The sequence below is a fragment of the Tenrec ecaudatus genome, chromosome 18 (genome assembly GCF_050624435.1).
Source record: "Tenrec ecaudatus isolate mTenEca1 chromosome 18, mTenEca1.hap1, whole genome shotgun sequence".
NCBI lineage: Eukaryota > Metazoa > Chordata > Mammalia > Afrosoricida > Tenrecidae > Tenrec > Tenrec ecaudatus.
The window spans coordinates 20,038,910-20,062,576 of NC_134547.1; the positions used below are offsets into that span (position 1 = coordinate 20,038,910).

The 23,667-nt window shown below is 54.5% G+C and overlaps 1 protein-coding gene across 1 annotated transcript in view; it reads right to left on the minus strand.

The window, feature by feature from the left end:
* Positions 1 to 23,667, minus strand: part of ACTN4 (actinin alpha 4) — a 71,092-nt gene that overhangs the window by 10,947 nt on the left and 36,478 nt on the right. Inside the window, exons 2-8 of the mRNA XM_075537473.1 lie at positions 9,854 to 9,968; positions 9,579 to 9,698; positions 7,279 to 7,365; positions 6,276 to 6,363; positions 5,087 to 5,165; positions 4,199 to 4,280; positions 3,533 to 3,618 (exon numbers count right to left, since the gene is read on the minus strand). Coding sequence (XP_075393588.1) covers positions 3,533 to 3,618; positions 4,199 to 4,280; positions 5,087 to 5,165; positions 6,276 to 6,363; positions 7,279 to 7,365; positions 9,579 to 9,698; positions 9,854 to 9,968 — 657 coding nt within the window. The remainder of the gene's footprint in view (positions 1 to 3,532; positions 3,619 to 4,198; positions 4,281 to 5,086; positions 5,166 to 6,275; positions 6,364 to 7,278; positions 7,366 to 9,578; positions 9,699 to 9,853; positions 9,969 to 23,667) is intronic.

The window sequence follows — 23,667 nt, forward strand, 5'->3', positions numbered from 1 at the left end:
GTCCTAGGCCCCACAGGGAAGGTATCTGGAGGAGGCCTGGTAGGGGTCAGGGACTGGGGTAGGCCTAGTGGGTGTCTGACCTGTTGAGAGGGGGTCTGGGAATGGCTTGGTAGAGTCCAGGGGACCTCAGAGAAGGGTCTTGAGGAGGTATGGTGGGACCTGGGCCTCACAGAGAGTGGGGTGGGTCTGGGGGAGGGACCTGGTGAGGTCCACCCCTTAGAGTCTCCCTTAGGGTGGAATGGAATTTTCCCACAAGCGGGGTTGGGAGGGTGCCGTCCTGCCCAGGGAGCAGGCTGGCGGGCACGGTGCGTGCACGTGGCGGTGCGCCCTCAGCCTGTCAAAGGGAGCTCACGTGGGTAAAAGCACTCCCAGGGCAGTAGCTCCAGGGCCTCAGAGAACAGGGAGTGGTGGAGAAGCCCGCCCGGGAGGAAGCCCTGCCTGGTCCTGCGGGGAGACACAGGTGCAGAGGAAGAAGAGGAAAAGGAGGGTGTGGGCGCCACACTGAGCGGGGAGACCAGGTACCTTTCAGGAAGCACAGAAAGGGTCCAAGAGGAGGAGTTGAAACGGCAACAGAACAGGAACAGAAATAGTGAGGAGGGTCTACAGAGCGGTGGGGAGGAAAACAGAGGCTGGGGAGACGGCCCCAACGGGCGCACGCGGTGTCACAGGCACACGCACGCACACACCATGTCATGCTGCAGGAATACACCAAGGGCCACCAGGCAGAGCCCCCAGCACGGGGCAGAGCGGGACTACAGCTGATGAACCCCCACCCCGAGTGAGGGAGGGAGGCAGAGCCAGAGCCAGAGCCAGGGCAGGGGGCTCCCTGAGGTTAGTCCCTGTCCCCCAGCACAGGTGGAGCTGCAGGGTGCTGCTGCTTTTCTAAGGAGCTCCCGGCCCGGTGCATTTGGGGGCTTGGGGGTGCACAGCTGCTGCCTGACCGAGTGTGTTACAGGGACATTTCCTGCCAACACTTTGAAGCCCCCTCACATAAAGCATGACAGGTATATTCCAGAAGTCAAGGCCGGCCTGAGGGAAGTGGACTCCTGGGAGTGGAGGCTCTCTATGCCTGGTCTCACTTTCTCCTCCACCTGGGCAACCAGCATCCTGGGGCCAGGCACCTAAAAACAGCCTGATTAGCATCCTGAAGCGTGCCGTCCGGCAGCAACAGGGCCAGGAAGGCAGTCTGGGGGATAGGCAGGTTTAGATCCCTTGGCCCAGAGAGTTGTCTCTAGCGCTATTAGCTGGGGGACTTGGGGAGGACTCTTCCACAGTGCCACCCAAGCACAAGCTCCAGCCACATGCCGGGCAGGTCAGCGAGGACCCCGGTACACACAGGACTATCTGTCCACAGACCCTCTCCTGCTTACACAGCACCTAGATGCTACCTGAGCCCTGGCGGCAAGGTGCATGAAGCACCAGGCTTGACTAACTGCCAGGTTAGCACTTGAAAACCACCAGCTGCCCCTCGGGGGAAGTTTAAGGCCGTCTGAGCTTGGGAACCCTACACAGCTGTCCTGCAGGGCTGCGAGAGCTGGACTGGGCTTGGCAGCAGTGGCACTGTGGTAAGCCCTTCACCTATACTCGCTCATCTCATCCTCAGATAACTCCTGTGTGAGGCTCTACAGCGATCCCCAGTTTTATGACAGGGGCACGGAAGTACTGTGACTTGTTTAAGGTCCCACTGCTAAGAGGAGGTAGAGCAGGGGCCCTGCTGGGACACAGAGGGGCGCAGGCACAGTCCTTGTCCTGTAACTTTAGGTTAAAGTCCTGTTACCCACCAGGTCAGCAGTTCAAACCCACCAGCTGCTCTGCAGGAGACAGAGGCTTTCTGTTCCCATGAAGATTTCCAGCCTGGGAAATCCACTGGGGCAGTTCCACTCTGTCCATGGGGTTGCTGTGAATTGGCATCGACTCCCCGGCAGTGGGGTTTTTGGTTTTGTATTCCTCCTTGCCAACAGGTGACACCAAATCAAGTCATTGGGAGCCAGCTGCTGCCCAGGCAACCACAGAGGGGATAGAGGACCTGGCCCTCTTCTGTACAGTGGGAGCTTTGCCTTTATTAAGCTGAGGGTCCTTGACGTGCATGGTGAGGGAAATAGGGGTGGGGGTGGGGGTGGGGAGGGAAGGGGCTCAACAATGGGAGGCCAGCCCGAGAGTGGCCACTGGGAACTAACCCAGCTGCCTGCATCACTGATGCCAGGACTTCTGAAGAGGGCAGGAGCCCGGAGAGTCGGGTCAGCAGGAGGTCAGCCTGTTCTTGCCAAGCCTGTCCAGGCAGGCAGCCCTGCTGAGCATCATGGGAAGCCAGTGCAGGGTTGCTCTGTGGGGAGAGGCTGGCAGCGAATGCTCACCAGGAGGAATGGGGCCCTGCCTGTCAGGTGATCTAGGTGGCAGTGTCCTGTCTGGGAAGGCAGGGCCGTACTCCTGCTCATGGTATTGGCTGTGAACCCACAGGGATGACTCTGTCACATCCCTGCGTGGGTGATGTCCCCAAGTCAGAAGCCTGATGGGGTTGCAGCTGGGCCAAGGCCTGCAGACACAGCCAGGCAGGCAGTGCTGAAGTAAGGGAGCGTCTCCAACTCTAGCAGCGAGGGGTCTCCCACCCCAGCTCACCTTTTGAGCCCCTGAGAAAGCGTGGTAGAAGCAGGACACATAAGTCATGATGGCTTTCTCGTCTGGCCTCAGAGTGCCTACAATATCTGGAGAGAGACAGAGAGAGACACAGAGAGAGAGACAGAGAGAGAGAGAGAGAGAGAGAGAGAGAGAGAGAGAGAGAGAGAGAGAGAGAGAGAGAGAGAGACAGTTGCAGGGTGCCGGGCAGCCATGTGCATGCAGGAAGAACAGCGCTCACTGTGGACTGGAAGCCAGATCCCGCTCAGGCCTGGCTGGCTGGTGGCAGAGATACTGGGGGTAGGGAGTCCTTGCTGTCCCAAGCCTGGGTGTGCAGACACTGCTCTACATGGGAGGCCTCCGGGGCTGCAGAGCCGAATGCCAGGTGACGGCTATGAAAACAGGAGCTTACGTGACGTGCCACTACCTGCCACTGAAGCGGCCCTCACCTTCTCCAGCTCCATTCTTGTCCTCTCCAGCCCCTTCCTGAGGTGGCCAGGAGACTGGAACCCACCTCAGGCCTGTGTGCTCACCCTACGGCTACCTGCTCTAGCTTCTTACAACCCACTCCCATCACTTCCTCAAGGGCCCCTGGTGGCCAGCTCCAGCTTCCTGCTCCACTCTCTGCTATGCCTGCCAGCCCAGAGGATGACTTTTGGGGTCTGCCTTGTCCACCAGGTCCTCCACTCAGGGAGAAAAGGTCTGGCTGACCCTGGCCACCACTGCAGCCCTGGTGCTGGAACATGGCTGGACAGAAACCAGAAAGGACTTGGGGACAACGACTACGGAGCAGCACAGCCAAGGAGTCGGGGGGTGGCTTCCAATCAGACAGAAGCCACTGTTGCTGCAAAAGAAACGAGGTGAGCGTGGGAGGCGAGAGGCAGCAGCGGCACTGGGCCTGCCTGGTCCTGCCCGGTACCTTCTGCGCTCCCGAAAAGGCATGGTAGAAGCTGGACACATAGGTCATTATGGCCTTCTCGTCGGGCCGGGCAGTGTTCACGATGTCTGCAAGTGAAGGACAAGGGTTAAAGCACCCGGTGGCGGGCTCGGGAGGGGCTACACCGGGGGCCACAGGCATCCCGGAAGATGGCTCCTCAACGCTGCTTCAGTGGACAGCAGGGACCTAGGTGGGCTGGGCCACACCTTCAGCCCACCATCCCCAAGATCTCTAGAGGGGCCAAGGCTGTGGGAACTGGCTTAAGAGGAGGCTGCTTCCTCCCTCTGAGTCTGGCCTCAAGGGGCTGCTGGAGAGCCAGCTCCAAGGGCCATGGGAGCCCGGGCAACACTGGCTGGGAACAGAGCGAGCCTCAACAGGAAAAAACAAAGCTCTCCACTTGGGCAGGCGAGTCACTTGCAGGAGGCCTGGAGCCAGCCTTTCTCGTTCCCCTCACCCCTGCCTGCAGGAGGGCCCGGATCAGTCGGGCAGGGGGCCAGAGAGCTGCTCTTCTTCAGGCTGTCCCTGACCTGCCCTCCTCCATCCTGGGCTGTTCCTGTGAGGCCCCACCTTGCCCAGATCAAGGCAGGCCTTCTTGACCTGTAAGGCCACTCCAAGGTGCCATGGGTGACCCAACCAAGGAGGCCTTACCTTCTGCATCCAGCATCTTGGGGATGTCAAGGTATTTCTCAGCCACCTCGAAGGCATTGTTCAGGTTGGTGACAGGGTCATCCTGGGGACAGAAGTAGGGAGAACTCATCAGGGGCAGGGCACAGAAGGAGACTGGGAAAAAGGATGGGTTGGGGAAGAAGGACAACGAAGGGGGCACCCTACACACAGGAGCAGCTCTTGAAATCTCCAGGGGGTGAGCTGTGATAAAATGTAGGTATACTCGTCCTTTACAATGCTCAGTCACTGGAGACCCCAGGCTGAGACCCCCCGTCCTAAGCACCACCTCATTAGCTCCACCCAAAAGTGTGGTCAAGACTTGAGTGGGCAACTCGGGAGAGCCAGCTGCTGGCCCTAGTGGTCACCACCCTCAGCATCCCTTCAAACACGGAGCCTGTAGATCTCAAAGCCCACCGTGCCCCAACGTCTGGTGAGACCCTCCTACAGGGGCTCAGCCACGCTGGCTCCGGGGTCTCCATGCTTCGCCCACCATGTTCAGCCTAAGCGCATGGGCAGGGCCTTGGCTAACTGGTGTCTGAGTTGCCCCCGTCTTGACCCCTCGCCCTAAGTGGCTGTGAGCTCCAAGGGGCCAACGGAAGGCCTCAGCACAGGAAATGCCGGGACAGTCTGAGATGCTTCCCGCGTGACAGGCGGAGTGGGGGATGGTTCCAGAACTCAAACGGTTAAGGAGGCACAGCTGGCCAGGCCTAAAATATCCAGGGCTGTTTACTAAGACGGGAGGGAGAGGGGTCACCGAGGGGAACAAGGAGTGAGGGCATGCCACAGGGAAAAGCCACCCTTGTTCCGCAGAGCCAGCCCTCACTCAGAGGCTGGTGGGAGGTGGGACAAGGAGAGGCCCGCGGCAGGTACCTTTCTCAGCTTGTCGTACTCGATCAGCTCAGGTCTGTGCCGGTGGATCAGAGCATTGAAGGCCAGACCATCCTTCCAGCTGGGGACGGGAAAGCAAAGGTTAGAGAGGGGTGCCTCCTCCATTTTGGGAGAGCCGGTGCCCATGACTGGGGCGTCAGAGTGCGGGGACACTGCATGGCTGCGGGCATGAGCAGGAGCCAGCTCTTGGTGAGGAAGTGATCCCCCCTCCTGGCACCTTGTTCCCACATCTGTGGAATGGGAATGACAACAGCATTGCTGTGAAGATCAGGGAGCACTCCCACCAGTGCCTGCCACTGATGCCAGGGTGTGGCTCAGCATGAACATGACAGTCGGACCCATTCTCCTCCCAGGGGACCTGGGAGGACAGCCGGTTCCTTCTGGGCCAGCTCAGTATCATTGCCTCGGAAAGGCCATCTCTGGCCTCAGAGCTGTGAGACCCCCTGTTCCTCCTCCCTCGTGTTTCGTTGCTCTGTAGGGCGCTCCCAACGACTGGGAGCATGCTGCGCTGGCGTGCACTCTGGGTCACGGTGGGACCAGCTTGAGACCATGGGAACTCTAGGGGTGCAGCGCTTTGCCTTGGTGCTACTGTCTCCCACTGGGGCACGCAGAGGTACTCCGGGGACACTGATCACAAGGAGTACACAAATGAATGACAAGAGCAGAGGACTGGCCGAGGGGAAGGTGGTGTGCTAGGACAGATTTGGGGCAGGGCCTCAGGCTCAGGACTGTAGCTCCAGAAAGCCCATGGGTGCAGCAGGGACTCTTGGGCTCGCCTCTACTCCCAGGTATGCCCACCTTGCTACCACAGGCTCAGAGGGGCGAGCTCGCTGGGCGCCACCCAAAGCCCACTCTCCTGCTGCTTGACCCCCACCCCTTCACTCTGAGTAATGGATAGCACTGACCACCATCCACCTGTTGGGGGCCAGACACACCGTGCTGCTCTCTCTCCCCCAGAGCAGACTGTGGGCCTGCTCATCACAGAGCCCACGGATGTGCAGTCAGGCTCATTGCGAGATGTCAGCTAAGGACGAGAGCTTTCTGGGGGAGAAGATTCTACATCGTGCCCTAGAGTGGTTGGGTTCAACACCTTCACCCCAGCACTGCCAGGCAGCTCTCATCTGGGAGCAGAAAAAATGGCGGGCAGGCAGCAGGCGCTGATGGTGCTCACCTGATGTGGAAGTTCTGCACGTTGACATTCTTATACGGCGCTGTCTTCCGCTGGCACCAGAGAAGGAGCCCTTCCTTGGCAGAGGTCTCTGCAAAACACACCAGCACCGGGGGCTTAGTGCAGAATCAAACCTGCCCAGCTAGGGCCCCGCTGGACCGCCCTTTCAGACGCCAGTCTGAGGGGTCAGGCAACTCCAGGGGGATGCAGGCCACTCCCACAATAACCTGCGGCTACTGCCAGCAGGGATGGGCTGACCTCTGCTGGTCTGAACATCGACATGCAGGTTCTGAATGACAGGCTCAACGGACTTAGGCCTCTCCCTACCAAGATACACTGGCCTCTGCCTCTCAGGATGGGGTTAAGATTAAGCACTGGGCTCTGACCCTGTCCTCAGGGGAAGCATAGGAGGTCCTCTGTGCCCTATGGTTTTGGCCCCAAACTCAGGGTCACCTGTCCTCTGGCTACCTAGGAAGATGGAGTGTTCTTTGAGAGCAGTGGAGCCATCTATTGTTCACCATTGTGACCTGACCCCTAGCCTGGGTGGTCTGGCTCAGCCCTGGCACACACACATCGGGGCTTAGAGAGAAAGTCATTCTTTCCTGGTGTCCTAAGCTGGCAGCAGGACCATGAGGGCACAGATTCAAACCAGGGTGTGGTGGAAAGATGAAGGTGCAGACGCTAAGAAGAGCCAGACCCAGGCCTGAATCTGTCACCACTTTGCCGGTGAGTAGGCCTTCTTGTTGACTCAGGTTCATCAACCACAAAATGTGGCCAGGCTTGCCTGTCCACTTCACAAGGGAGTGTGAGAGTCCTTAGAGAGGAGAAGGGATGGGTTTCAGAATGGCCACCAGCCTGGGACCTCCCTCCACTGCAGCCCTAGATCTGTGTCCACACACTAACCACTCTTTCCTGTGAGGGCCTGTCCCGTCTCAGTACGTGGTGCCAAGGAGCTGGGACCAATGGTGGTCACAGAGGGGTGGCGCAGGGAGGCCTGGGCACTTACCTTCCACAGAGATGTCCTGGATGGCGAACCTGAGAATGATGGTCCAGATCATGCCTAGGGTCATCTTCGCATTGCCGTCCACAATCTCTGCACACAGGAGAGCAGAGGGAAGGTCAGAGCCCAAGTCAGGCGCCTCCGGTCTCTCAGCAGCCAAGTCCAGAGATCAGTGCTGCCCACCAGTCCCCTGTACTCACTGGGGACAGCACAGTCCCTAGCAGCCTGCTGTCGGGAGCCCTCAAGCAAGTGTCCATCCATCTCCTCAGCCACACAGCCCCCCGCCCACTTAGTGTCTCCCATCACTGAGGGAGCTGCCGTGCCACCTGCCAAGACTCTGCCCACTTCCTCCCGGCTCCCCAACCATCACCCTAGTGCAGGCCTCTGCTGCCTCTCCCAGAGCTCGAAGCAGCTCCTGCCACTGACAGGAAGCCCTGGTCCCCTGCTCCAAGCTTTTCTCACCAGCTCTCAGCTCCACAAACAAGCCAGGGTTGTTTTTGCTTTCAGCGCCCCTTCCCCCAACCCTGCCAACTGGACTGGCTCCTCATTCCACAGCCTCTGCATCTGTGTCATGCAGTTAAGGGAACCCTCCACCTTGTCCCGGTTCTTCTCCCAGCACTCTGCTCCCCTCCCCACTATCACGGTGTGGGCCCGAGGGCTGGGGCGGTCATGCAAGGAAGCGGGCTCACAGAGACCTGAGGCTCAGCAGACAGGCTGCAGGCTTCCACCTAATCACCCTCATCTCAAAACTCCTGGCTGTGAGAGATAAGGGTCTAAAGTAGCATTTCTCAACTTGTGGGTCACACCCCTTTGGCCTAAGAGGAGGGGGTACTAAGGGGCCAGCACCCAGGTCAGGGCGGAGCCAGAGAAGGCAGTGAGGGTCCTTCAGAAGCGCTTGCTCACTGACCCTTAAAACCTGAAAACTCTAGGGTAGGAAAGGTGGGAGAAGGGCTCTGCTGGCCACCTGGCAGGGGTGGGAGGACAGGGACCAAATGTCTTTCTCAGGGTGAAGCCCCTCAACCCAGGAAGCAGGCACAGCCTCCTGTGGGTGCTGCCTGGCTGAATGGCACAAACGGATTGGGTGGGGGTGTGCTTCTCTGACCTGTAGCCTCCCCTCCTGCCACTGTCACAGGGCAGGGCTTTTAGGTGTTTCCTTAGCCCCTCCACCCGAGACAGACTTAACTCAGGCTACTGAGAATGCAAGGGAGCCAGCCTCTCCTGCTCTAACCACCCTGCCTTTTCTTGACAAGGATGCCCAGCTGGGCGGGGCAGGGTGACCACGACTAGGAGGATAGGTCCCCCTGAGAAGACAAAAAAATCTCAGTGCCTGGCTGGGTTTTGATTTTTGGTTTGTTTTTTAAACAAACGGCCAAGGTACACCCCTCCTCCTGGCCGCCCTGACTGCAGAACTCTTGGCTTGGCAGCCTTCTGGGCAAGGTCCAGGCTGGGGCAGAATCCTGGAACTTAATTCACACATTCTGACCTGGAATCTTGGCCACACGCTCAGAGGCCTGTCCTTAACAGCAATTAATTTTCTGTGTTTTTCTACAAGCTGGGGCAGCCTAGCAGTCGGGCCAAGCACAGCTGCTGCCTGATGAACTGACGAACAGGCTGGCCAGCCGGATGGAGGGGGAGCTGTGGGGCACTGTCAGGCGGCACGTCGCCTCCCTGCGTGCCTGTGAACATCACCCCAGAGACCCTGTCACAAGCCCGCTACGGGAGGGACGCACATGCACTGCCTGAGTGGGAAGGCCTGGCGCCGATCCTAGCTGGCTAGAGGGAGAACCTGAGGCAGCCCAGCACCTGGAACCTTGTCGGCGTTTGGGCCCCATAGACCTGCATCTTCTCCTACCCACCATCCCACACCAATCCTACCAACTAAGAGGGACCCTGTGGTTGGAAGTGGTGCTGGCCCTTAAGGGTTTCCATCTGCCAACCTTCTGGCTGCAACTCACTTGCTTAACCCACACTGCCACCAGGGTGCCTCTACAAACACCAGGCAGGGGCATGACAACAAAGGTACTCTCAGCATAGGAAAAGGCCATGCCAGTGTCTTGCACGGCCCGGCATGAGGAGGGCTGGGGAAAGGCTTCCATGTCTTCCACAAGTCTTCCCCTTATGAGCAGGGGGACATCAGAGTCCCAGGTCCACAGCAGATGGTGGGAGCTCTCGGGGGTGGGATGGGGGAAGACACGATTATGGGGGCCACGTGGTATCCCATTGAGGGACATCAGTATAGTCCCTGCTGAGTGCTGACTGAGAACCACTTCTGTCGGGCATGAGGCCTGGCCCCCATCCGTGCTCACCCTCGGCGCCAATGGAGACCAGCTTGACGCCCTTGCTGGCGATGAAGTCCAGTGCTTTGTTCACATTGTTGATCTTGTGAACCCTCATCTTGCCACGCTCCGGCTTAGGCAGCCGCTCTCCTGCAAGAGAAAGACACGTGAGAGGTGCCCGGCAACCCATGCAGGATGCACTGCTTCTGCAGCGGCATGGGTCTCACCAGGGGCGCATGGGCAGTTGTGGGTGGAGGCCAGTGTCTCCAAAACCCATGTCACATGGCTGGGGCTCGGAAGCGCACCTGAAATGACCTCGAGGAGGAGCATGAGCTTAAGCCCGTCTCGGAAGTCCTCGTCGATGTTCTCGATCTGCGTGCCAGCCTTCCGCAGGTGGGAGTTACACCAAGCTGTGAAGGTCTGGGGGACAGAGAAGAAAGCATGGCTGTCAGGGCTGCCAGAATGCCGGGCACAGCTTGAGGCTACAACAGGTGCTGCCCAATACCTGCCTGCAGTCAGGCCCTTGGTCCCCACACCTGGGCATCTTCACAGCGACCCAGAGAGGGGGTCGCCAGAAGAAATCTGCCCCCATTCCCAACACTCGACCCAAACCTGCTCATATCGACCTTGAAGGACAGGGTACAACTGCCCCAGGGGCTTGAGGCTGTCCTGCCTTTCTCCCATGGAGCAACTGGTGGGCTTACACTGCCCACCTTTCTGTTAGGAGCCAAGTGCTCAACCGCTGTACCAGCAGAGCACCTGGAAAGCTGCCCCAAGCGACTCCATGACAAACAAGTACCAGACAGGATGTCACGGCCGGACACACACACACACAAACACACACGATGACAACTGGGCAGGCTGCTGGCTCCCAGGAAGTGGTGGTGGTGAGCAGATGAACCCTGTCTCCTTGGGTCTGGCCTTCAGCTCCCAGCAAGCACTACTCTGCTCCACACCCCACGGAAGGCTCGGCAGGGTGAGGCTGTACTGGAAGGTTCTATGTGGGAAGGCAGTTTCTGAGCACAGAGCAGGTGAAAGGCATTTCCTGGTGGTGCAAAGAAGCCAGGCCCCAGCTCTAGAAAGCCCAGCAATGATGACAGGGCATGCCGCCCTCTGCCAGCCAGGTCATTATCAAATATCAGTGGCGGGATCGGTTGATGCAGGGGTGCCCAGATGCCCTCAGGGAAAACTGCCCACAGCAGTCCTGGGAAAAAAACCCAGCCTCTTTTGGGCGCCCCCATGCCCATTCCCACCCCTGCCCCGGGCCAGCATTGAGGTGGGCAGGGAGCCAACTGCACTGCTGTGTACACTCCATGCTCAGGGCATGGGCGTGGGCAGGAAGAGGGGCTTCCAGGAGCCTCTGGGCAAGTCCTAGTTTGTTTTGACAACTGTTGCCAGTCCTCCTGGTTCAGAGGCAACCTTTCCCATCAGAGGCTCGCTGCCTGCTCAACTCCAGGCACTAGTGTGAGCCGGCCTAGGTTCCTGTCCACCCATCTCCCTTGTCCTGCCTCTGTGCTCTGTTTGGCCAGCACTGAGCTTCTTGAGAGGAGGAAGGTGTCGCTGTCATCAGATCACATCTAACTCAGACCACAAAGTGGGGGCTTGCTCAGGACTGGTTAAACAGCCTCACACAACTGGGAATTCAGACCACCCACGCAGTGATCACTCATCCTCCGAACAGTGGCTCCATTCCGAGGGCAGGCGTTGGGGCCAGGTCTCTGGGCATGCCCTATGCCTCCTAGCATGGCCATGGTCAGCAGTCTCTGGCCCAGATGTCACATTAGCACATCGTCTCTCCTACTTGGGGGTGGGGGGGGCAGATCTTAGGTCCCAGTGTTGAGCAGAAGAGCATGCCCACTTGGCTGCCCCTGCAAAGCTCCGCAAATGGGCAGTAAGTGATCGGGGATTCAAGACGGGGGTGGGGGGTGGGGTGGGGGGGCGCAGCAAAGTGGGCAAATCATACCCCACAACTTGAAGGTACATGGCAATGGCCAGACAGCGAGCCCCAGGGGCTCTGGTGCTACTGGGGCCAAGGTCTAGGCAGCTGGTCTGCAGACAGGGCTGTGCCTATGAGTAAATGGCAGCCCTTACAGCCTAGCCGGCAGGCCTGTACCTGCACTTATCCACTCAGAAGGGACAGGCCTGGGCCTTCCTGACCAAATGACTCTAATCATTTAAGCCTCCGTTTCTTCTCTGTAGGATGGATTTATCCAAACCTAGCTACAAACCCACTCACTGCCATCAGTCAATGCTGACTCCTTGAGACTTCTTTACTGGAGTAGAAATGTCTTTCCAAGGGCCGGTCTCCCTTGGAGTGGTCGATGGTTTTGATCTTGCAATTAACAGCCAGATGAGTACTGTATAAACTTGTGTATAAGTTGAGTTTTCCAGCACATTTTTAATGCCGTTTTTTGTGGTAAAATTAGGTGCCACGGCTGATATTCGGGTTGGCTTATACTCGGGTATATATGGGTAACCACTCTGTCACCAGAGTTCCTTAAACCTAGCTCAAATAGTGGTTCACTAGATTAAATGGGGTGTCAAAAACAACGCCTTGTCATCAAGTCGATTCTAACTCATGTGTACCTTTAGGGCAGGGTAGAACTAACTGCCCCTGTGACTGAGACTGTAACGCATCACAGGAACAGAAAGCCTCATCTCTATCCCTCCAGTGGCTGGTGAAGTTGAACTGTGAGCCTTGCAGTTGGCAGCATTTTATAGCACTTGGCTCAATCCCACATGCTAGGCTGCTCCATGTCGAGTAGGCTCCAACAGACTCATGCCAGGCGGGCCCTGTGGCATCTTCACAATTACTATCATTTGAGCCCATAGTTGTAACTACTAAGTCAATTCATCTTATTGAGTGGTTTCCCCTCTTTTGCTGACTCTCCATCTTATCAAACATGACACCCTTCTCTAGGGACTGACCCCTCCTGAGAGCGTGTGTATTCTGGCTGTACTTCCAGGACGGATTTATCCATTCCTTTGGCTGGTCAATTCTCTACTGCACCCCCATAATTCAAATGCACCAATTCTTCTCTGGTCTTCTTCATTCACTGTCCAGCTTTCACATTTGTGTGAGGCAAATGTAAACACCTGGCTTGGGTCAGGTGCACTTTAGTCTTCCAAGTGACATGTATGTCTGCTTCCTAACGCTTTAGCAAGGTCTTTATTAGCTACAGATTTGCCCAATGAAATCCATATTCTCTTTGGTTTCTTGACTGCTGGTTCTGTGGGCATTGTTTGTAAATCCTGACGATGGCTCATCTTTCTCCATGTGTCACAATGACGCTTCTGGGTCTAGCTTGCAATATTTCATGTTCTGCTGACGTGTAACCCATCCCAGAGGCTGTTCTCTTGGATCTTCAAGGCTGTGCCACCTGTGTCCCATGGGTTGTCAGGAATCTTCCTCCAAACTGGATGCCACATTCTTCTTCACAGAGTCCAGCTTCTCAGGTTACCTGCTCAGCTACAGGTGGACTAAGTGCGGTGATAGAACCTTGACTCACATTTTGCCTGATTTTTTTTTTTTTAATTGCGGTCTGGGTAAAATTTTAGAGAAAATCCAGTCTCATGCAACCAGTCGGACCCGTTTTGTTCCGTAACATTAGTTGCAGTTCCCTTGAAGTAACGGCATTCTTTCCACTTCCTCCCTGGGGTTCCCGTGTCCATTTGTCCTTCTTCTTTCCTGCCCCCCCACCTTCCGGTCTTGCATGACTGGGCGTCATTGTTCTCTTTGCAGGCCTGTGCGGCTGCAAGGTGAACCCCCCCCCCCTCTCAGTTACTTAAGAGTGACTAAGGCCCACAGCCTCAGAGGTTCCCCCAGTCTTTCTGTCCTGATTGTGACTCTTGTTTTCTACTTTTCTCTTTCTACCCAGGATGTTCTGGGATTCTGGTCAGAGTGGGCAGCAGTGGTCGCCAGGCTCCATCTCGTTCTTCTGGTCTCAGGGTGGAAGCGACTGTGGACTGCATGGTCCAGCAGTCTTCTAGACCAATTGCTGCTTCAGTCTGTTGGCACAGGCTCCATGTGGGCATCATTCAAATGCTCTCGAATCCCCACTCTTCGTTGTGTTATCATCTGTTACTATCCACTATCATCTGTTACTGTCCAATGCACACACATCCGCACAGGCTAGTACCACCCAATCTCCAGGAAGGGTAGATCTGGTCTCTCCTCTGTGAAGGCCCAGAGCTGCCCCTGTCTCCAGCTGGTTGGGAGCAGCAGTGGGACAGCATGAGACACCCCTTGAAGTCCCCACTCTAATCTGGGAGAGCAGGGAGCCGACTTATGCTCGCAGGGGCATGACTGGTTTCTCTACAGGCTTCCTCCTCTGTCCTTTGGGCCAGTTCTTCTGAGTAGTACAATTCCTTTGCCTTGCCTGTGGGCAGAGGTGCAAGTGTGGTGTCATTCAGACCCAGGTTCAAATCCTGGCCCTGGCTATCTGGATGACCTTGGGGGGGGGGGGGGAAGCACTAGGTCTTATCTCTGAGCTTGTTTCCTTGTCCACACAATGGGGGCAATATCCCTTTCCTCCTGAGTTCAGATGAGGATGAAAGAAATGCATGCACGTCAGTCACTTAGCCCTGTGCCTGGCACAGACTCAGTATTCAGTGTGATCCATGTGCCAAGGAAAGGTCTATTTTTAAATAAGGGGTACATGATGCCGTTCACTCCAGCCTCCCAGGCCAGAAACAGGAAGCAGTCAAGCAGAGTGTGAGCCCTCCCACCCCCCATCTTCCTGTGATTTGAACCCGATGCCCACCCCCACTCCACAGGCTCCTGCCTGGTTTTCTCCTCCTGGCAGATGAGGGGGTGTCTTCTGACACTGGGGTCCCAGAAAGGAGAGCCAGGGATCACCTGGCCAACTTCAGGGAGCAAGTTCGGTTTTGTAGCTATTTCTACTCAGTCTGATGATGGGGGAGGGCTTACTCGCTGAGCCGGATCCAGCTAGTGTGTGACTGTCCCAAACCAACCAACACACAAAGAAAGGGCCCACCACAAAACTCATTCCAATCCCAAGCAAGGCTAGATAGGATTTCCGAGACTGGTGGGTATACTGAGTGCATAGAACTTCTTTCTCCCTCCGAGTGGTCGGTGAGTTTGAACCACTGACCTTGTGGTTAACAGTCCAAGGCGTACCCTACAGCGCCACCAAGGATCCTCAGTCCTTTGGAAGAGGGGCAAATGAGGCAGGTATCGCTACAGTGCTAACTTCTTATCCTCACGCCACCACTGTGAGTGCACCCGTCACTCTCAAGGATCACACACCTAGGAAGCCACAGCTGGACATACAGCCAGGCACGTGGGTCTGCGACCAAACCTGAAGGAAGTATGCTGAACCTGTCCTTCTGAAAGGGTGTCAAGGCGAGCTCGCCACAGAGGGCAGCATGTTACAGCTAGCGGAGCGGCCCTTGTCTCCAGAGAGGACACACAACAGTTTCCTTGGAGAGGTGACTTCCAAACTATCGCCCCAGCGAGGAGGAGTTAGGGAGACAAAACTGTGGCCACTAGGAGTCGACTGGACTCGATGGTGGTGGGCTTGAGTTTGGCATTGTATTTATGCACCCTGGTGGCATGCTGGCTACTAACGAAAAAGCCGGCAATTCAAGCTCACCAATCACGCTGAGGCCGAACAGTTTGGCAGTCAGATTCCTTGACTATTTACAGCCTGGGACACCCCATGGGGCAGCTCTACTCTGCTGTATGGTGTCACTATGACTCAGAACCAACTCAACAGTAAAGGGATGTTTTAGGCATGGAAAGAGGCAAAATTGACACATCATTCACACCGTAGTGTGTGTGTGTCAAGTAAAGATATGTTAACTGCTACTTGCTCACTCTCACTGCTCAGCTGCCTGTGGGGCAATTACAACGCAGGGGCCGGGTTTGTCGGAGTGGAACTGTGCTGCTCCAAGGGTTTTCAGTGGCTGATATTTTGGGAAGTCAACGATGCGTGTGTGTCCCCCACCCCCCGGCACCTCTGGGTGTTCTCCTACAGGATAGCATCCACGAGTGCTACCCATGTGTACCAACCCACGACTCCTAGGTGGCATGCAGCACCTCTCAACCCTTTAGCCCAGTGGTTCCCAAACTTCCTCACGCCGCGACCCTTTCATACAGTTCCTCACGTTGTGGCGACCACCCAACTATCATCTGTCATGTTGCTACTGTTGTATATCGGGCGATCCCTGTGAAAGGGTCCTTCGGCCCCCAAAGGGGTCACAACCCACAGGGTAAGAACTGCTGCTCCAGGCCATGGTCACAGACCAGACATCCTTTTCAATGCTGAGTTCTGGGAACAAAAAGAAAGCTGAAGGGGCAAGATGCAAGCTGGAGAGCAGATGGGTTAGGTTTCCCGAGGACCTTCTGGTAGGCCAGCCCTTGCTGCTCTCAAAGAATGAGGTGTGTTGTCGTGACGAAAAAATAAAATAAAATCCCTCAGTACAACTTCCCTGGCCTTCTTTATAGTAAGCCCATGATTGCCATGTTTCCTTCAAGAAAATGGATCCAGATCACGCCTTTGGAATGTCACAAAGCTGTTACCGTCATCTTCTGAGCTGACCTCTGTTTTGAAATTAAGTGGCCCAGCAGCTCTCAAAAGTCACTGTTTTGACGAGAACTTGGTTTTTAAGGTGTCCCTAATACGTGTAAGGAGGCCTGGTGGAGTAGTGGTCACTCACTGGGCTGCTAACCGCAAGGTCAGCACTCAGAAAGCACCAGCTGCTCCAAGAAGGAGGAGGCTTCCTACTCTCATGAAGAGTTAAAGCAGCGGTTCTCAACCTGTGGGTCGAGACCCCTTTGGGGGTGAAACCACCATTCCATGGAGGTCACCTAATACATACTGCAGATTATATGACAGTGCTTAACAGCAGCAAACTTACAGCGATGAAGTAGCAAAGAAAATTATTGTATGGTGGGGGTCACCACAACATGAGGAACTGTATGAAAGGGTCATGGCATTAGGAAGGTTGAGAGCCCACTGAGTTAGTCTTGCAAACCCACAGGAGTAATTCTAATTATAGGGTTGATATGAGTGGGCACTGACTTGATGGTAGTGTTTAATGAGTCCAGGACAAGTGTATTATTAAGAGAGCTTGTCAACATCTATCTACTCATTGCATAAAACATGCATATATATAAAGGGGTATCCCCCAAATGGACTCCTCCCCTCAAGCTATGTATTTAAATTTTTCCCTAACATATCACCTTCAAAATATTCTCCATTACACTTAATACATTTGTCAAATCTGTGATTCCATTCTTGGAAACATTTTGCAAACTCATCTGTTTGGTATGCGGACAACACCTCCCTCATGTTTTTCTTCACCTTGGCTACGTCGCCAAGTTGCTGTCCTTTCATGTCCCTCTGCATTCTCAGAAAAAAGAAGTTGCACGGAGCAAGATCAGGTGAGTCAGGTACATGGGACAAGGCATGTTTTGCTAAAGCCTGGTGCATTGAAATGGCTGCATAATCAGGTGCATTGTTGTGGTGGCAAAACCAGTCCGCCACCTGCCACAAATCAGGCCTTTTTTGTCACACTGTTATTCATTCTTTTCAGAATCTCTAAATAGAAAGCTTGATTAACAGTCTGACCTGGTGGAACAAACTCCAAGCGCACGACTCCCTGACACCAGCAAAACAAATGAGCACCATCTTGATCTTTGATCTCACTCAACAAGGTGACGATGGCATCGTCCGCTGTCTTGAATGATGCTTGCTTTCGGGGTCGAAAGAATAGTGCCATGGCTCATCACCAGTAATGACCTTGGCGGGGGGGGGGGGGAGCTGGGTTGCTTCAGAGCTGTTCTTTCAAAGCACGGCGTGTTTCCACTAGACGCTCTTTTTCCTGGTCCGTCAGAACCCCAGGCACAAATTTCACTGCAACCCTTCTAGTTTCCAAATCTCCCATGAAAACTCACTGAACCGAGCCCCAAGACAGTCCGGATAACTCCGCCATCTCTTCAATGGTCCCTTGTCGGTCTTCGAGCACAAGTGCACGAGTTTTGTAGACATTTTTGCCCGTTTGGAAAGTCGACAGACATCCAGAAGGATGTTTGTCATCAATTAACATTTCACTTTTGAAACAAGAAAACCACTCGTACACTTGAGTTTTTTCCCACAGTGCTGTGCTTGTAAACTGTTCAACATCACAACAGTTTCTGTGGCATTTCTCCCAAGCAGGAAACAAAATTTCACAGTTGCACATGGTTCTCTTAAATCAGCCAACACAAGAAATGAGGTTTGAGCAAAACTGCTTTTGCAAAATAAAATTCACTGTGACTGGAGAGAACCTTTCCAGGCGACGCCACTGGGTGCACTAGAAGGAGCTGTTTGATACTTGCCTAGTGGGGAAAATGGGTACTATAAAAGCTCCACCCAGCAGGGTTTTCCCAGGTTTTTTTGGGGGGGGGTACCCCTTGTATACACACACTGGGACCCTGGTAGCAATACTTTAAGACTTATTCTAGTATGGTTAGAGGCGTTCTCTCTCTCTGCCTCCCTGAAGCGGGCAGGCCATAGAGCGCCTACCCAGGCTGGCTGCTAGTTAGAAGGTGGCCTGGGCCTGTTGAGAACAGCAGGCCAAGGGTGCAAGCATCCCCTTGGCCTAACTTTGGGGGGAAGGCTATGGATTCTCACAGGCATAAAAAAGCTCCCAAGAATAAGATGACCAGACGTCTCGATTTTTAACAATTTTCCCCATGTCCCACGGTGCTTTTAAAAAGTCCCAATTTTTGGAAAGAATGCACGACAAGCTAGGGTATACGGTTTTCGGCTGCCATGTGGCTATTTCACCAGGATATGAGTTTTTATCAATGGTGTCCCGCTTTACCAATGTGAACATCTGGTCACCTTACCCAAGAAGAGTCCTCAGCACTGCTCCTGGGTTCCCCGCTGAGGCCTAAGCTTTGCTTCCTAAGCAGGGCTTCCAACAGTCGGCCCCTGCTGAGACCTTGCCTTCCCACCCCAGCCAGGTTGAATCAGAATCTGTGTTTTAATATGATCTCAGGTGATTCTTATGCCCTGTTAAAAGAGATCCTGTTAAAAGGTAAATTCAGCCTTTCTGGGGTGGGAAGGCACAGTCTCAGCAAGGGACTGAACTGGAATGGGCCGGTTTGAAGAAGTCCTGTTGCTAGATTTGCAATGGGGGTTGACAGGTATAGGATACAGCGGAAGTGAGAGATGAGTCTGTAAGTTATAGGGAAAATCAATACTGAAAACATAACACCATTTAAGATTTAGTTTCTTAAGAATCCAAAAGATAGCAGGCTCTCCCTTACAGTAAAAATTCCTTTTAAAATTACTTAATGAGTAGGGATGTTTCAACTTGGGAAAGAGGCTAACAAGGTCAGTAAGATAAGTAGCCAGACACAAAACATCGCCCCAATTTAGATAAACAAGGGCGCATGAAGCTTCAGGGAGTGGTGGTCTAATGGCCCCTGGAGAATGTAGATATAATTTCCCGATGATCATTGCAAAACCTGCTTTCTTAAGAGTACCAATTGTATCCTGTGACATTGTAAAAACCTGCTAATCTCCTATAATCACTGTACAACCCAGTTTCTGGTACACTAGCTTGTGGGGTCAGGGTAAAACTGAGACAGCTCAGGAGAAATGTGGCTGTTTTCCTTCTGCAAGTGCTTGCAGGAACAAACAGGATTTCTCAAATCAACCCGGTCTCTTGGTTTGGGGGACAGTGATGGTCTCTCCTGGACCCCTTTGCAGTCCAACAAGTACACTTGGGGGCCTTGTCAGCACTCCCACCTGAGCCCATGGGGGAGGTGACCTTCAGTGTTCACCCCCATCCCTGGGGCCTTTCCACTTTGTCTCCGTGTGCTAGGGTGGAGGAGGTGGAGGGGACCTAGCACTCTTGGTCATAACGTCCTTCCTGTGTCACAGAGCCCCTCCCAGTGGCCAGGATGTGGCCGCTAGAGGAATGAATGGTGGATATTGTTTGGGCAGTGACCTCAGCAGCCAGGAATGTGGCACCAGTGGGCTTTAATAAGCCATTCAAGGATGACTGCCACACACACCCTCCCAAAGAGGTAAAACCTCTACTCCTCTTGGGCATTTGTTGGCTGGGATGAGATGGAGCCCAGGGGCAGGGGTGCCTTCGGGTAGGAGTGAGGACCAGGCTCTGGTGGGATGCAGCAGACCCACTGAGAAAACATTTCTTTCCCTTTGCTTCCCAACAACTTCCTGTGACAAAGAAAGCTCTTAGTGCTTAAGGGGGTAGTGTGAGGGAAACTGCCGTAAAGCCGGGAATAAAGGGGGCCTCTCCCAAAGTCAGGTCTGGCCGAGCGCGGGGCTGGGTCCTCCGTCATTGAGCCCATGATTGTGCAAAGGCCCATCAACAGGGGCGACAGCCTACCTTCTGATAGTCAAGCATGGATGCCATGGGCTGCGCCTGACCAGAGTGTGGGAAAGATTGTTGGAAGCCTCTTGCAACGCCCCATCTTCCACTGTGCACATGCCACTCTCACCCTGTGGGGCCTTCAGGCCCAGAGTCTGACAGAGAAGTACTAGCATGCCTCAAGTTGCCCCTAGGTAGCACCCACCAAGGTACTGAAGCGGAAGAGGAGGTGTGAATAGTATTCTTCGAGGCAATACCATGTAGGGTCTATAGCTCCCTTGGGTCAGTGACTTTGAGGGGGAGGGTGCTGTCCCATGGTCCCTGCTATTGCAGGTCCTCAGGAAGGGTGTGTAAGGTCTGGACACGGGAAGGATGGCTATTTATCCCTTGGGAAGGCACACACTCTCCTGTCTATGTCCCAGGTCCCTGCCAGGCCTCAGAGGCAGGTCGGGTTCCAGCAAGCTAGCTTTTCAGTTCCCGAAAGGAGAGCCTGCTGGACAGTCTGGGGCGTCATAGCCAGGAATACAGGTGCTTTCAGGGCTCTGGGTGAAGCCTTCCCAAATCTGGGTTACCAGAGTCCCAGGCGCAAAGCAACTACCCTGGGAAAAGGCAGTTGGTTGGTGAGGGTGGACCTCGGTTTGTGTTTAGAAAGCACCCACTGCCTTCATCGAATTCCAAAGGAGCTAAGAACTATAAACCTAGGGCACCAGAAGTTGAGAAGTAAAAAAAAGAATTGGTCATGACAGCCACACAAGCACAGATAACCACCGATGCTGGGATCATAGTGCCACTGCCACACCCCACCCCGACCGCCAGTCCAGCCCCGGAAGGGGTGGAGCGAGCATGCAGTGCATCCTGCCCCTCAAGGTGGCAGGGCCAAAATGGAGGGAGAGCAATTACAATGAAATGTGGAATGCTTAAGATGTTGTGGCCCAGAGTTGCCTTATTCGGCGTTTTCTTGGACCCAAGAAAAAGTCCGGCCTGGCTGGAGGAGCGGTACAGACAGGCTCTGCGGGAGGAACGTGCATTCCACAAGCCCAATGTGTTTGGTCCAGAGGCCAGCCCTTCCACGCCCCCCTCCCTCCCAGAAGCCACATTCCAGCCTTGGCCAGCCCCCTGCTGGGCGCCAGAAAAACAACAGGAGGATTTTGCTGCTGCCAAGGAGGGATTTAGCGATTTGGGAATGAAGCCCCTTCTCTAGGAAGGCCCTGATAGTCTTGCTTAGCTGGCTGTTCTCACCGTCCGCCCCCCACCCCCGGACATTCTGCTCCACTCACTGCACTGTTATCAGTAGGGTCCAAGTGGGAACAGGGCCTCGGGTCCAAGTGGGAACAGGGCCCTGGCTAGGGCTGGCTGGAGCTCGAGGGCTCACTACACTCCAGAATGAATGGTGTAGGGCCAGGCCAGCTCATGTCCCATCTCGCAGGAGGTCCTGGCTTTCCACATGTGATACTGGGGTGGGAGGTCAGAAAAGTCACCCTGACCCACAGACAGTCACAACACACCAGGGAAGCTGCCCTCAGTGGCAGGGCTGGGCTCACAGGGAGAGTCTGGCTCACACCAAGCTGTCCCGATAGTGGGCTCAAACCCAAGGCAGATTAGTGAGTGACATCAGGTCACTAGACAGCACCTTGCCAGACCAGCTCTGAGGGTGAGAGCACCACGAACAGTGTTCCAGATCACAGGTTCTGGAGTCTAAAGAAACATGGGTTCAAACGCTGGTTTCACTGTTAGGTGGCTTTAGAAATGGAACTTCACCAATCTGAGCTCCAGTATAGCCCTGGTGGTACAATGGGTTACTCACTGGGCCACTAATGGCAAGGTCGGCAGTTCCAACCTACCAGCCACTTCTAGAACGAAAGATGAGGATTTCTTTCTACTTCCACAAAGATGGACAGCCTCAGAAATGCACAGGGCAACTAGTCCTAGAGACTTGCTATGAGTCTGCATAAACTTGTTTGGAGCTTCAGTGTCCTCTGTGGACTAGGACGGCCAGAAGCGCACATCCGGCAGGATGCATGTACTACATGCACAGCCTGGCAGGGAGGGACCAGCAGCTGTCTAGCTAGTGGATAAACCCACAGAGGCAGTTCTACACGCCCTAAAGGGTCACTCTGTGCAGGACTGACTTGATGGCAGCTCGTTTGGTTTGGAAAGGAGCTACTCCTTAGAATTAGCGCTGCAGTTGGTGAAGCCAGACCCATGAGGGTCTTCCAAGAAGCTAGCTGTACTCTGGTGGCTGCATACCAGTGTCCCTCAAAGCTCCTTCCACCCAGCAAGCAAATGACAGAGATGCCACCAGTGGGTCTGAACAGGGCCCCTCACTTCCAGTCTTCAGAACCAGTGGTCTCCAACCCTGGCTGAACATCAGAATGATCCAGAAACTTTCTTGTACTTTTTCTAAGATAGAAACCTAGAGAAAAAAAAAAGCCCTGCCTTTGAGTCAACAGCTGACTCAGAGCGACGCCCCTCTCTGGGTTTCTGCAACTGTAACTGTTTATGGGAGTAGAAAGTCCAGGCGTTCTCCTGCCGAGCTGGAGCTGCTGGTGGTTTCGAACTGCAGACTATGTGGATTGCAGGCCAACTTGTAACCACTACAGCCCAAGAGCTCCTCTTTCTAAGATAACCACTGTTTGTTATTTTAAGTTACTACATTTGGAGGAGCAGCTCTGGTGGCACAATGGTTAAGCGCTTGACTGGCAGGTGGCAGGCCAAAGCCCCCCAGTGGCTCCAGAGGTGGAAGAGCTGACCCTCTGCTCCCAAACAGAACAGCCCAGGGAACCTTATGGGGCAGCTCCACTCTGTTGCTCCGGCTTGCCATTCGTCAGAGCCAAGCGGGCAGCCCCCACTGCAGTCAAGTTTGGAGGCAGTAGGTGGTGAGTTCTCTCAGGAGCAGGGACAGCCCGTGCTTCCAGTTTTCGATCATGTACATGGTTTAAAAACTCAGCATACATCTCTCCTGAGACAGAGCTCACAAACAACACAATCCACCCTTAGGTATAAAGTTCAGTGGTGTTCAGTATACCCACAAGGCTAGAAAGCCACCTCTGCTAACTTCAGAACACAGTCATCACCTTGAAAGGAAACTCCCAAAGGAGGGCAACCCCCCCCCACCAACCAAAAACAAAACAAAACAAAACACCACACATCCGTCTGACTCTGTGGGCTGGCCTCTTCTGGACAGTCCAAGTCAAGTGAAACAGAGCCAGACACTGCATGGCCTTCTGGGAGCTTGGCTTCATTCCAGGATCCAGCCGTGTATGCAGCCGTGTCATAGCAGACATCCGTACCCCATTGCTTTTTTGTGGCTGAATAATACCCCACTGTATCAAAGCACCATCTCTTGTTGACAAGTTGTGACCATGTTTGTGTTAAGCACATGACTGTCTACGCTGGCACACAAGTTTGTGTGTGGACAGACATGTGATAGTGAAGGCTCTATGGAAACTCGGTCTTAGGACTTAGTAAGTCCCCATCATTAACCACCTTGGCAACAGAATCTGCTACGAGAAGCCAATCAACCTCCTTAGTCAGATTATAATCCTGATGCAAGCAATTAAAAAGCCGTTTCCTGGGGGTGGCCTGCTTCCAATAGACGAGCTTGTTTTTTGTTGGGCTTGGATCCCACATCTGGCTTGTCCTCCTGCCTCTGGCTCCTGGGAGTCATCAGCAGCCTGCCTCTGACCTGCCAACCTTGGGTTCATTGGCCTTGGATTCTGCCGCCACATGCCTATCATCTTCCTGCTGATTTGGGTTCATCGGGCCC